Source organism: Palaemon carinicauda, chromosome 35 (genome assembly GCF_036898095.1).
Source record: "Palaemon carinicauda isolate YSFRI2023 chromosome 35, ASM3689809v2, whole genome shotgun sequence".
Taxonomy (NCBI): Eukaryota; Metazoa; Arthropoda; class Malacostraca; order Decapoda; family Palaemonidae; genus Palaemon; species Palaemon carinicauda.
In genome coordinates this window covers 66673619-66687382 of record NC_090759.1, presented here as the reverse complement: position 1 = coordinate 66687382, position 13764 = coordinate 66673619, and the positions used below count along the sequence as shown (strand labels likewise).

Here is a 13764-nt window from a genome sequence, read left to right as displayed (position 1 = left end):
AAAAAACAATGTTATTTAATATTGTAAACAAAGTCGGCCCGGCAATACTCTAAAGGCAGACGATAATGGTTTTACTTTGGCGAAAATGTGCACGTCTTCTGGAAAAGTCATCGACGTGGCTGTCCAAAGGACGGCCACTTTTTCACTGTGACCGGCATTTTTCCTCAACTGACAGTCTAGAACGGGGTGATAACTACTATGACATTGTTATATCAGGAGGAGGAATGGTTGGGTTTGCAGTGGCCTGTGCCCTTGGTAAGTAAACATTGACTGGCATTTTCAAAGCTTTTCTAGGAAGTTTTCCTGGAAGAAGTGTATTTGGAGTGATTATAGGAAGTTGGATCATAGTTCTAAAAAGGAAAAAACAACATAAGGTAACTTTACCTAATCTACCCTAATGTACCTTAACCTAACTTGACTATTAAAGTAATTATATGATGATCCCAATCTTTTTAGAATGATTAAATCCTTTATTTAGTGATGGACTGTACCTTCCGCGGGCATAGAACACCACCTAACCTAACTTTCAAGCTGTGTCCTTATCTGATTACCAAATGGCGGAGGTGGGCAATACCCGCCTGGGACCCCACTTAGATGGCCAGATTCCTAGTGGTAGGGTGGAAAATAATGGAGTTTTGGGACATGGGTGGTATCATACTGTACGTACGTCTCAAGTTATTTGTTTCCATAATTGAATTTTTGACCAAGTGAGAGAAACTAAAACTTCTCTTTGTGGTCGGGCTTCTGTGGATACACTTCAACAGTTCTTTACCTCTGATCTGTTACTCCAAATCTTCACCTTCTTCTCATCCTAGTCTAGGATGCCCTGACCTTACTTTTTATCAAGGCGATGGCCTCGCATATCTCTGCTTACTTAACTTGACCTAAAGTTATTTGTTTTTGTTCATTGTACATTTTGCCTGTAGTGCTGTCTCTCTGAATGCCTCATAGTTATGCTGTTATTGTACTTCAATTTTAAGGTGAGTATATGTCTACTTTATCCCTTTATTTGTTCCAGCACAAATACAAACCTTACACTATTTATCACGGGTACACCTTCGACGAAGCTGAAAGACGAGCCATGACTGCTAGTTAGCGGGTGGGGGGAGGCCGCTACCCCCCTCACTCACACACCTTGGCTGAGCAACCACTTTGCTTTCTGGCTCGTTAGAGACTGGTCATACTGCCGCTCTCTCTTGCATTTAATTTTTGGATTTGCCATAAATGATAATCTTTCCTTTATCTTTTCAGTTGTGTGTATGTTGCTGCTTGCAGTTCCATGTGTACTTGTCCTGGTCCAAAAGGCTGATCATGCGGTACCTTCATGTCCGCTGTAGAGACCGACCCGCACCGGTTGTATATGGCTTACTGGGGCTGCCAGTGTTCTCGGGATGGCACCTGTGAAGATTGTAGGGAGTGGTCTGCCTCCGAGTGGGAAGGATTCGGGCGACGGAAGAAGAAGTCCAAGCCTTAGGGGTCCTTCTCGAAGTCGAAGAAACCACGGTCTTAAGGTTCTACCCCCCAATCTCTTCCCGAAGCTGCTCCTCCACTGCTATCTGAGGAATGGCCAGGAAAGCCTTGTGGGTCAAGGGCCGGTAATGACTTCCCTAGCAAGTCGGTCCCGCCCTTTTCCCGAAGGAGCGCCTGTTCTTTTTCTGATTTGTTGTCTCTTTGGCCATCACTGGGTGTTGATGGCAGGCAAGCTCCCCCTCGGGGTGAACACCTCTCTCGTTTAAGGGAGAAAACCGGTAGTGGACAGCGGTCACCATACACTTACCCTTCTTCCCCAAGGGCGGGGCCAGGGCGTTGTCCTAAGCGTTGTTCTCCTCCGGGAGAACAAACCTCTCCTTTGGGAGAGGCAGCTTTCTAGCTCCAGCAGTCTCCCCCTTGGGTTGTTTCTGCAAGACGTTCCCTTTCGGGGTTTCGTCGGGTGGAGGCGTTTCCAACCCCTCTCTACCCTGGGCGCACTTCTCCCCCAGTGGTAAGGAAGCGCCTCTTTAAACCTGTTGGTTCAGATCACGAAGTTCCTTCGGGATCTCGTGAGGGTCAGGTATTGGGCTTGCATGACCACTAGCCTTCGGGCTCGCGCAACCCAGGTCCTTCGGGTCCTGGTCACACTGAGCCTTCAGGCTCTTGGGGCACTGAACCTTCGGGTTCTCATTATGCTGATCCTGTGGGATTCCGTAACCTCATGACCTTCGGGTCCTCGTCGTGCTGAGCCTTTGAGTTTAGCATCCCAGCACCCTCGGGTTTCAGTTGCGGTGAGTTAGTAGACTCTCGCAACACAGATTACGCTGAGCCTTCAGACTCTTGTGCCTTGTGGTATGCTGAGCCGTTGGGCCCTCATACCTTGTGTCACGCTGGGCCTTCGGGCTCTCGTGACAGGAGTCTTTCGCCTCCCATTACGCTGAACCCTTAGGCTCTCGCAACCTTGGCTACGCTCAGCCTTCGGGCTTTCGTGCCACCTGTTACGCTGATCCTTTGGGTTCTCGTAACTGGGAGCCTTTCGTCTCGCGTTGTGCTGAATCTCGGGCTCTTGTAACATCGGTTATGCTGAGTCTTTGGTCTCTCGTGACTCCTGTTACGCTGAGCCTCAGGGCTCTCATAACTTGTGTTACAGCAAACCAGCTGGTCCTCGTAACTTCCATCTCGCTGAGCCTGTCGGCTCTCGCAACACAGAGTCTCTAAATTCTCATCATGTTGAGCCTTTGGGCTCTTGTGACTGGCACCACGAGGAGCCCTCGCACTCCCGTCTCGTTTGGTACGTTGAGCCATCGGGCTCTTGTGATTGGCTCTACAAGGAGCCTTCGCGCTTCCGTTACGTCTGGTACGTTGAGTCTTCGGGCTCTCTTGACCCTCGTAGACCTTCGCTTCCTTGTCGTGCAAATCAAACAATCTCGTGAAACACGATTCCTGATGATTTTCATCAGCAATCGGGTTTCTATGGTGCAGAATCCTTGAATTCTTGTCGCACCGATTGCCAGGGGCCGCACAACACAGAGCCTTCCTACTCTGTGGTTGCTTCCCCTCCTGGGTTTCGCTTCCATGCACCTGCTTGGTCTCGCAATGTGCCGCATGGCAGACCAGCATTAAGCGACGTGGCAGCATTGCTGATGGAGCAATGTCGCGTGATGGAGCAGTGTCGCAGGACAGAGCAGTGGATCATGGCCGACCACCGCTGCGTGACCTGCACCATTATCAGCCCACGTATTCTGCTCCCTCGGACGAGATACCATCACCATTTTTGGCAGCAGGAAGTTTCCCTACCCAGGGTAAACCTCTCGCCAGACGAGACTCCCACCAGTCTTTCCAGTCTGGTTGGCCTCCACCCGTTCCGAGACATGTTGCCTCTGCGCCTACGCCCATTTATCCCCCCAAAGGGAAGACTAGTGCTGATACTGCCTGCAGGCAAAGGGGCTCAGAATCCGTGACAAATTCTGAAGCCCAAGGTTTCGTGGCGTCCGTGGGATCCCCCTCCCAGCACATTGGGAGCTTGCAACCCCCCCAAGGCTGAAAGCATTACAGTATTCAGTGTGATGTGGGAAGCCGTGACGGGGGTCATTCCCTGTTCCCAGTCCTTGGGTGGTACTCCCAGGATCCCCTTACTGCCAGCCCTCGTTCCGGGTTTCTCTCCTCCAGCTGACCCCTAACCCCAAGAGGAGTTCATAAGACTCCACTTCGGCAGAGCCCACCCACGGGGAAAAACCCATCTCTCCCTGCAAAAGGCCCCATGAAGAGAGCAGTTCAGAACCCCACAGGCCAGTACTAAGGGTAGGAGGAAGAGGGTTAGATCATCTCTCCTCCTAAAGAAGACAGTCTGATGCCCTATACGGACTCTTTCCACCTCACTCCAAGGTCCGCTCACCCTCCGACTCGGTTGGACGTGACTCCTCCACCCCTGAAAGTTCATCTTCCCTAAGAACAGAGGAGGCTGCAAGGCCTACTCTGATGGAGGAACTTCTGCCTTGGTGCAGACAGCTGAAGGATTTGTTTTCAATTCCTAAATCATCAGCTAGAGCTCCTCTACCTCAACCTGAGAGGCAAAGGAAGTTCCCCGCCCTCGTCAATGGATGTTGCTCTGTCATCGCTCTATCCGGATGACGGCCCTGACCCACTCCAGGCTCCTATGGACGAGAGCTAGGATGTGGATGAAAGAATAGATCATGAGGAGGATCTTCTTCCAGCTGCCACTAGCCCTAAGCTTTCAGAGGCAGAGCGGAAGGAGTCTGAACATGCCTTCTGTCCGGTACTATCCTGCATCCGCACCATCAGTGGGCTGCCAGACCCATCGGCTGCCCCTCTTGAAGGAAAGGACACGGTCCTTGACCAGGTGTATGGCACCCAGAGACCCCTGAAGGCCAGTGCAGCTTTGCCTTGGTCAAATGGATTGATGAGTGCCAGACAGAAGGCAGTGGCTCAGGCCACAGGCTCCTCTTCACACCCTAACGCCTCCTTCCTCCTTGCGTGTTACAGAGAAGGTATTATGAGATCATTAACGAATCTCTCCCATTGCTGCCTCTTGACCGTTCCATAGAGGCACTTTTGAAAGGCACGTCCTTTGAGAAGCTCCCGGGACTTCGTCTCGTTCTCTGCCTCTGAGGTACTCAACAATGGAAAAGTTGCCAAGTATGCCATGCAGGCAACTTCTTGGCTTGATTTCTGGTTGGGATCAGTAGGACGACAGATCTGGTCTAAGGAGTGGTCTTTGGGAGTCTACAAGGAAGTCTATGGAGACTTTCCTACTGTACGGTACCAGGGCATTAGAGTTGCTCTCTCACTAGGTGGTGAACCTTTGGGCAAACACCATCTGGAAGAGGAGAGACTCTAGTATAGGAAAGTTCCATAGGCAACTCCCTCAGGCCTCAGTCTTGAGACTCAGGAACTCCCCCTTTGAAGAGAGTTCCCATTTGATGTGAAGGCTGTTGAATGGGTGACTGAGAGATGGAGGAAGTCAAATCAGGATTCCCTCATCCAGAAGTTCTTGACATCTAGGCCTTAGCATCCTCAGCCACCAGCTCCAAAACCCCTGACAAACAGGGCTAGGGACCCTAAACAGCAGGGTCCCAAGGTGTCTACAAAGACTTTTTAAGGCTAAAAGTCCTTCCGCGGAGGTACGGAAAAGAGGGGATCTGGTCGAGGCTGATCCCACTAGGACGGGCAATCCTCCCATATGACGAGTTCCAGCGAACTCCTATGCAACGGAATTTGTAAAGAGGTACTCGACGGGTCCTCAGACTTCTACAGTTGACTCTTTAATGTGAGAAAGGTGTCTTGAAGTTGGAGACCAGTCTTCAACCTCTCCACCCTGACCAGGTTTGTAAGTCTAACTTCGTTCAGGATGAAGACAGCCACCACGGTCAGACAAGCAATAAAACTGCAGGGCTTCATGCGCACACTGTATCTCAAGGATGCCTACTTCCAGATCCCAATCCATCCGTCTTCCAGAGAGTATCTGTGATTCAGGCTAAACCAGAAACTTTACCAGTTCAAAGAAACACATGCTGGAAAAGTTTAAAAGCCGAGACTCCAGCCATTGTCAGAATGTTTGTTCTCATTGATGGCTGAATCAGAATGAGTGCTCAGTAGTAACCTGATTACGCCTCGTTATACTCCAGCTTAATTGTCATACTCCAGCTTCTTCGCTGATAATCTATCCTATTTAAAGGACAAAGGTTTGTATTTGCTTTGGAACAAATCTAAATTATTTTCCAAATTTGCAATTTATTCACCAGTTCCAGGTCATAATGCAATTGCTGTACATACTGTATTGTTATAGGCCTGTATAAGTTAAATCCCAAATATTGTCATTCTAAATTTTTCGTGCTGTATATTTTATATTGTCAAATACTGTTGTGGGATGAACTAACAGACACAGACATATTCCTGTATCTCTATGTATGTACACTATATGTGTATCAGCACTTTGCTCAATAATGTATATTCTTATTGGTTTTCAGGCCAAAGCAATCGACTTAGTGATAGAAAAATACTGTTGTTGGAAGGTGCTCCCAAGAAAGACTGGCAATTACCAGAAGAATTTGGTAATAGAGTATGTGCACTGAACAGGAATACACAAAACCTTTTTATGAAACTTGGCGTTTGGGATACTATAACCAACTTGCGAGCTCAGCCTATCAGACGGATGCAGGTACAGTATGTGTATTTTCATCTGTAAATATAAACCTTTAGCATGTTGGGAAAATTAGATTGTTCCTACACGAATACAAACCTCCATCTTTTAATAGGAGACTGATTCAAGTGAAGCTGGAACTTGGCATTTAACCCTTTTACCCCCAAAGGACGTACTGGTACGTTTCACAAAACCCATCCCTTTACCCCCATGGACGTACCAGTATGTCCTTGCAAAAAAATGCTATAAAAATTTTTTTTTCAGATTTTTTATATTTTTTTGAAAAAATTCAGGCTTTTTCCAAGAGAATGAGACCAACCTGACCTCTCTATGACAAAAATTAAGGCTGTTAGAGCAATTTAAAAAAAATATACTGCAAAATGTGCTGGGAAAAAAATAACCCCTTGGGGGTTAAGGGTTGGAAATTTCCAAAGAGCCTGGGGGTAAAAGGGTTAAAACATATAACGAGGTGTCGTCAGTAACTGGTAAACTACCAGCCAGTGGTGGGGAAGCCCTGCAAATTCTGCCAGTTCACTGAACAGACACTTTGATTCGTGCCGCCGAATAACATAGACATGCTATCGGCTTCTCTTCAAACTTGGCTTTTAAAATTTTCTTTCTTTACCTCTTGGAAAAGTCTTCTGTTACCATTGATAACTTTGTGATACGCCTTTGGACTTATTCCCCCTAGGGGGGATAAACTTCAGCGCTTTATGACATTGTCGTTGGGTTTGAACTCAAGCGATCAGCTAATATACAGCCCTTGTGTCAGACCTCCCGGATTGGTCAACCCCTTATGAATTCGAAAAGGAGACAGTAAAGGGAGGATCAAGTTCTCCTTCCTGAAAGAAAGTCTGTAGTCCTATGGTTAATGAATGCACCTGTTTGTGATCACATGCTGCAACCTAAACTGCTTGCCATCGCCACACACCATCTAACCTGCTCTTGATCGATCGCACACTATCTCACTTTTGGTTACAACCAGGTGAGATGGTAAAGCTCCTATGGGAGTACATCCACTAGCGCACTCATTTTTATTTATGATATTATAGCAGGGGCTCCACCTATCTATTCGCACTTATTTATCTAACTTGGAGCAGTCGCATAATGGTACAATCCTATCTATTCACACACAAGCTTGCTTGCCAGTTAGCATACGAGCTTCTGTTCTTGATGCACTCTCGCTCCCTTTACTCCGATATACGTGGGATAGATAAAAAAGATATGTGTAAGCGTACCAATTCCACACACCTTTAGCACAGTCCAATGACTGTTGCTGAAAGCAAGAGAAGTACTTCGGTGCTATTGACTGGGCTTTGGCATTAGATTCTTGCCTGCAGATGCATAGGGGATCGAGATGACCAAGATGCATCTCATATCTTGAAAATTACTGTACAGACTGCCACCAATTAAGTTCGTCTGTCTGACTGAATCATCATGGAGGCATTTTTTATCTAGGCAACCACCTTTGGATCCAGTCTCCTGAAGGTGTTGCCCACTCAAAAGTGACATATGACCCTTGTTCACTCTTTTTGTAGGGATCCAAAGAGGGGAGAACAAAAACTCCGAAAACAAGGCTAAGAAACTGACTTAACTCCCCTGGGTCTTTTCATAGGCGAGATCCTGATGATCCTTCTCCTTCCTTCTCCTTATTTGCTTCTTTGATAAGTGGAGGAGTTCTAAAGCAAAGGGAAAAGTTTTGCCTGAAAGACCTTTCAGTTACCCAAATAGAAAAATTAGAGATAAGTTTTAATCCCAGACCCTGATTGACGCTGGTTGGGTAGGGTGTTTAAACAGGAAAACAAGAAGCAGCACAATTCTTTTCCAGAGAGGAGTGGCCTCTCCCAAGGTGAGGACTCCTCTAACTCCGTCAGATGATTTCACAAGCAACCAGTCTGGATTACACCGAGTCCAAGGAGGCTGAGTTTGAGTCTTCCTTTTACAGGTCCTATCCCTGATCAGAAGGGTTAACAGCCTTGGCAAAGCCCCTGGAATGCCAAGTAGAAGAAGGAGAGTGGCAGTAGACAGACTGTGCCATACTCCTAAGGGTTCGAGGCAACGACTTGAACTTCCCTGGTCCAACCTAGCTGAGAAGGGATTCAACAAGGTCGAGTCCATCCATTTCAGCTGAGACACTAGCAACTCATCATATTAAGTTCATGGCTTCGGAGGCCTCGAACATGGAAGCTGTAGTAATGTCTACTCTGCAGACAGCCCCCTGGTTTGGCCATTGGTCAGGTATTGTTGGATACTTGGCCCTGAACTCAGACTTTTCTGATGCAGAGAAGAAGGGGCACAATTTTTTATTCACCAGGCATCGAACCAGTGGACCAACTGGATTTTGAAGAGGAGAGACATGGTCTCCTCTAAGTTCGTAAGACAAGTAAACCAGGGGAAGTACAGTACTGAACCTCAGGAATTTCTTACTTAAGGGTCCTTTTCTGTTTCCCCTAGAACAGGTAAAATTGGTGGCAGATGGAGGATCCAATACCTCAGGTCTGAGTGTCAACGACAGTTCATTAGCACTGGCAAGACCGAGAAAGAGGTGTCAAAGAACGTTATTTCTTTCTAGCTCTGTGAGCCAATCTGTGCAATATATACCTCGACTGCTGAGAGTGTCAAGGTACCAGCTAGGACCAGAGCTCACAAAGTTAAGGGTATAGGGCCCACCTTAGCCTTCAAGAGAAACTTATCAGTTGGCCAGATATTGAAGGCTGTGGTTTGAAAATGTCAGCCCACCACCATGGCATTTTATTTACGGGAATATACCCACAAGTCCCTTGACACCTTTGTGTTTGGACCTGTGGTGGCTGCTCAAGTAGTTGTGTAGACACCTTGGCTCCCACATGGGACAAGAAGCATCTTGTCCTTTGTAATGTGTAGATGTAAGTCTGAAATGAATGGTAAAATGACTTGCTCTTTTCTTTCATCTTTTGTGTCTATTTAGAACTAAGCTGTCGAAATATCTCATGCTGGATGTGACTTGCTGCTTGTAAGTTATACTTAAGAGCTCCAATCTTTATTCTGTAAGAACTATCTCCCTCTTCTTTCCTAATGACAGGTGAATAGTGGAATTTATACATGATCATCATAAGACAAATATATTATTCTGGACTGATTTCTCCTTTGTAATTTGTTCCTATGCAAAATACAAACCATTGTCCTTTAAATAGGGAGGCTTTCTGCTTGGGGAGTTGAAACTCCCCCTAGAACTATAGGTAGTAGGTTGGCCAGTGCACCAGCCACTCATTGAGATACTACCACTAGAGAGTTATTGGATCCTTTGACTGGCCAGACAGTGCTACATTGGATCTTTCTCTCTAGTTACGGCTCATTTTTCCTTTCCCTACACATACACCGAATAGTCTGGCCTATTCTCTCCACTTTCTCCTCTGTCTTCATACACCTGACAACACTTAGATTACTAAACAATTCTTCCTTGCTTAAGGGGTTAACCACTGCACTGTAATTGTTCAATGGCTACTTTCCTCTTGGTAAGGGTAGAAGAGACTCTTTAGCTATGGTAAGCAGCTCTTCTAGAAGGACAATCCAAAATCAAACAATTGTTCTCGTCTTGGGTAGTGCCATAACCTCTGTACCATGGTCTTTCACTGTCTTTGGGTAGAGTTCTCTTGCTTGAGGGTACACTCGGCCACACTATTCTATTTATTTCAATTCCCCGATTTTCTTAAAGTTTTTATAGTTTATATATGAAAGATTTGTTTTAATGTTGTTACTGTTCTTGAAATATTTTATTTTAATTGTTAAATACTTTTCTTGTAGTTTCCTTATTTCCTTTCCTCAGTGGGCTATTTTCCCTGTTGGAGCCCTTGTGGTTATAGCATCCTGCTTTTCCAACTAATGAAAATAATAATTATAACTGAACTGGTTGGCTCTCTTTCCTCCCTGGAAAGGTAAATCCGCCTGGTCCTTTAAGGGAGCAAAGGGGATTACTACAGCAACCTCCTACTTGTCTTTCATAGGGATTCGAAGACTTATATGGCCTGGTCTGGCCTGTCCAAGATGAATTGTATTTTGCAGTGGGACAAATTACAAAGTTGCAAAGTAATTTTTATTTTCCCTAGTAATACAAACCTGATTCCTTAAAGTCAAACTTCCCTCCTCAACCAACACCCTCTCAGTCTTGAGCCTAAAGATCAAAGTGGGGCCACTCGCCCATGTGCACTTGACATAAACTACCTCGTTAATGTATTCGTCTATTTTCAGCCTTATTTAAAGGACTCAGGTTTGTATAACTAGGAAAATATAGTTGTTCCGTAACCGAAATACAAACCACGCTATTTACAAAGGGTTATTACTTTTAGCGTAGCTGAAAGGCGAGCCATTAGAATTTAACGAGGGTGTATTACCCCTGCGCTAGTTAGCGGGGGGGTAGGGGAGTGGTAGCTAGCTACCCCTCCTCCCCCTCACACACAGGTGAATACTCACTTTAACTTTTGGCTCGGACTGTGACAGACGTCTCTGTCTTGGTCCTCGCTTGGCAGCCATTGTCTGTTTTGTCTTTACTTAATCGCTTACTTTTCTTTTACTCAATATATATGTAAACATGTTTTCATGTTTGTATATATATTTGAGTATAGAAATAAGTAAGTTTCCTTTTCAGATGTGTGTGTGTTGTGTACGATATCTACGTGGAGGCCTCGGCAGTTAGGCCACCACGGCGTATTTTATGGGTGGCGATCGAGTTTGACTTATGTCTTTCTCTCTCTCTCTCTCTCTCTCTTGAGGTCGTTCACCCTTTTACTACGTGTTACTACGCCCTTGTAGCCTAGCTTCCTTTCCGTGTGGGGGGTTGCTACGCCGTACGTTTGTATCAATTACTGTAGTTATGAATCTAATTGTAGTTGTTTTTTGTTTTTCAGCTTGTAGAACGATTCCTTTCGGGGTTTTCGTTCTTTCTTTAGTATTCATTCATTTTTAAATTACATAATTACATAGTTACATAATTATAATTGTTATGATTCTGTTTTGGTTACAGCTCTCCTTCCGCGAGTGTAAGTGGTTGTGAGGGCACGTGCCTGTTGTGTAATTCTTGTTCCTTTCCCTCGGGATTCCTCTTCGGAGCCTTCCCGGGGGAATGAATGTGTACTAATATTATTTGTTTTATTTTTTTTACAGTTACCGATCTAGTTCGTTTCTGTAATATAGCAACGGTGTGAGCTGTCTGGTTGAGTCCTGGGGATTCGGCTGTTGCTGCCTCCCCCCTTGTATTTTCGTCAGGGGCGTGTCTCCTTCTACTGGTAGTACTCCCGTGTCGACGGACAGCTCTCCAGTTCATTTTAGAACAGTCAGGAGGCTTGCCTCCTTGGGCGGATAACTTTCCTTCCGAGGGAAGTTTTTCCTGTTCAGGCTTGAGTTTTTCACCCTTTGGGGGGTTCTTCTCTTGCCTTTTTTTCGTGCGACTATGCTCTTGGTGCTGAGCGGTCGCACCTGCAGTTTCGCTCAAGGGGCTGGGCAACTGCAGGAGCTCCTCTTCGGAGGATTGCTCCTTTTAGGTCACTGGCTGACCAGTCTCTTCCACGAAGTGTTTCTCTTTCGTTCGCGAGAGAGTACTCATAGAGACTCCTCTTCGGAGGTTTCTTCTGTTGCTGTTGCTGTTGGCCTCCCTCGCCGTAAGGCCCACCGTCCGCCTCGTCGTAAGGGCCTCTCTCCTCCCTTCCTGTTACGCGCCCTGTGCGCCCACGTTCGCCCTCGCGATCTAGAACTTCGGTTCAGGTCGGGGTCAAGGACTCTTCTTCTTTGCGCAGGCTTCCACGCGTAGCCTTCTGCTCGTCAGCGATCATCAGCTCGTCAGCGATCATCAGCCCGCCAGCGATCATCAGCTCGCCAGCGATCTCCGGATCGCCCACGTGTGTTACAGCCGGCACGTCAACGTTCTCCAACACTTCTGAACGAACATGGTTTGCCAGCTACTATCTCACCTGCGCATGCTGATCGCCATCGCGCGACCCTCAAACTGCGGATGCTGATCGCCATCGCGCGACCCTCAACTGCGGATGCTGATCGCCATCGCGCGACCCTCAAACTGCGGATGCTGATCGCCATCGCGCGACCCTCAACTGCGGATGCTGATCGCCATCGCGCGACCCTCAAACTGCGGATGCTGATCGCCATCGCGCGACCCTCAACTGCGGATGCTGATCGCCATCGCGCGACCCTCAACTGCGGATGCTGATCGCCATCGCGCGACCCTCAACTGCGGATGCTGATGACCATCGCTCAACCCTGCGCATGCTGATCACCATCGCGCGACCCTCAACTGCGTATGCTGTTCGCCATCACGCGATCGCCCACCTGCAGATGCTGTTCGCCATCGCGCGACCGCTAAACCTGCGCATGCTGATCGCCATCGCGCGACCCTGGCATGCTGATTACCATCACGTGACCCTGCGCATACTGATCACCATCGCGCGACCCTGCGCATGCTGATCACTGCTCGCGATTGCTCACCTTCGCATACTGCTCGCCATCGCACGATCGCTCACCTGCACATACTGCTCGACCATCGCGTCGGCATATCACAACGCGCCATCGCCAACCTGCGCGTTAGCGCTCACCAGCTTACCACCGATCGCTTGTTGATCCATATCGCCAGCAGTCCTCCTCGCCCACGCGGCAGCGCGTTTCCTCGCCATCGCGCTAACGCTTGCGTTCGCCGCCTCGGACTCGCTCTCATCCACCTGCCCACCCTCACGACCACTCGCCTGCGCACCCGCGCGACCGCTCGCCCGCGCGACCGCTCGCCCGCGCGACCGCTCGCCCGCGCGACCGCTCGCCTGCGCGACCGCTCGCCTGCGCGACCGCTCGCCTGCGCGACCGCTCGCCCGCGCGACCGCTCGCCTGCGCACCCACACGCCCACGTGCCTGCACGTCTACGCTCATGCTCTCCAATGTTCGCCCACGCGCGAACCAACGGTTTTTTTCCATCGCGCAGACGGATGGTGTTCCGTCGCGCGAACCTACAGTGTTTCTTCGCACAAATGTCAGCTTATTTCTTGCAGTATCCATTGCTCGTCTATGGGTTATCGCCCGCCGACCACCAGGAATTCCCGTCGCGCGAGCTCCAGGGCAATTGCGACCACGATTCCCAATGGGGTTTTCACAGCATGACCAGCCTGGCGAGTTCTTCTGGAGCGTATTTCCAGAACACTGTCTCACCCCGTAAACACAGAGCATGGCACTTGCAAGAATAGGAGAAACTTAAGGGAGATCTGAGCAACACTCCTCTATTCCTGAACCTGGGTTAGCCCTTCCCCGTCATTCCCTGGAAGGATTTTTGGCGGGGGGGGGGGGCTTTCCGTTCGAGATTTCTCCATCGGACAAGGGGTGACTGCTTACCTCTTCCTCTGGGAGCTTACCAGGTTCTTTCCCTCCTCGGTTACGGCCCGAGGTTTGGTTCAAGGAAGCTACAGGAAGATCAAGGGTACTTTCCTCCTCTCGATCTCAGGCACCTTGGCCTTTCGTCGTTAAGTATCTAACTTGCGGACAAGCTCGATGTTGTACCATCTGGACGCGCTGGCTGAGGGCTTCCTTCGGGTGTCTCATCTGCGGAGGTCGACGACCTCAGACACCCTTCCATCCTTGAGAAGAGTTTGTTTGTGCCCAAGGACAGA

At 48.2% G+C, this 13764-nt stretch overlaps 1 protein-coding gene across 1 annotated transcript in view; it reads left to right on the top strand.

Annotated features, from left to right (window-relative positions):
• Window positions 1-9: 9 nt before the first annotated feature.
• Coq6 (ubiquinone biosynthesis protein COQ6, mitochondrial) overlaps window positions 10-13764 on the top strand; it is a 63592-nt gene continuing 49837 nt past the window's right edge. The window contains exons 1-2 of the mRNA XM_068359213.1: window positions 10-255; window positions 5958-6148. Coding sequence (XP_068215314.1) covers window positions 66-255; window positions 5958-6148 — 381 coding nt within the window. The 5' untranslated portion in view covers window positions 10-65. The remainder of the gene's footprint in view (window positions 256-5957; window positions 6149-13764) is intronic.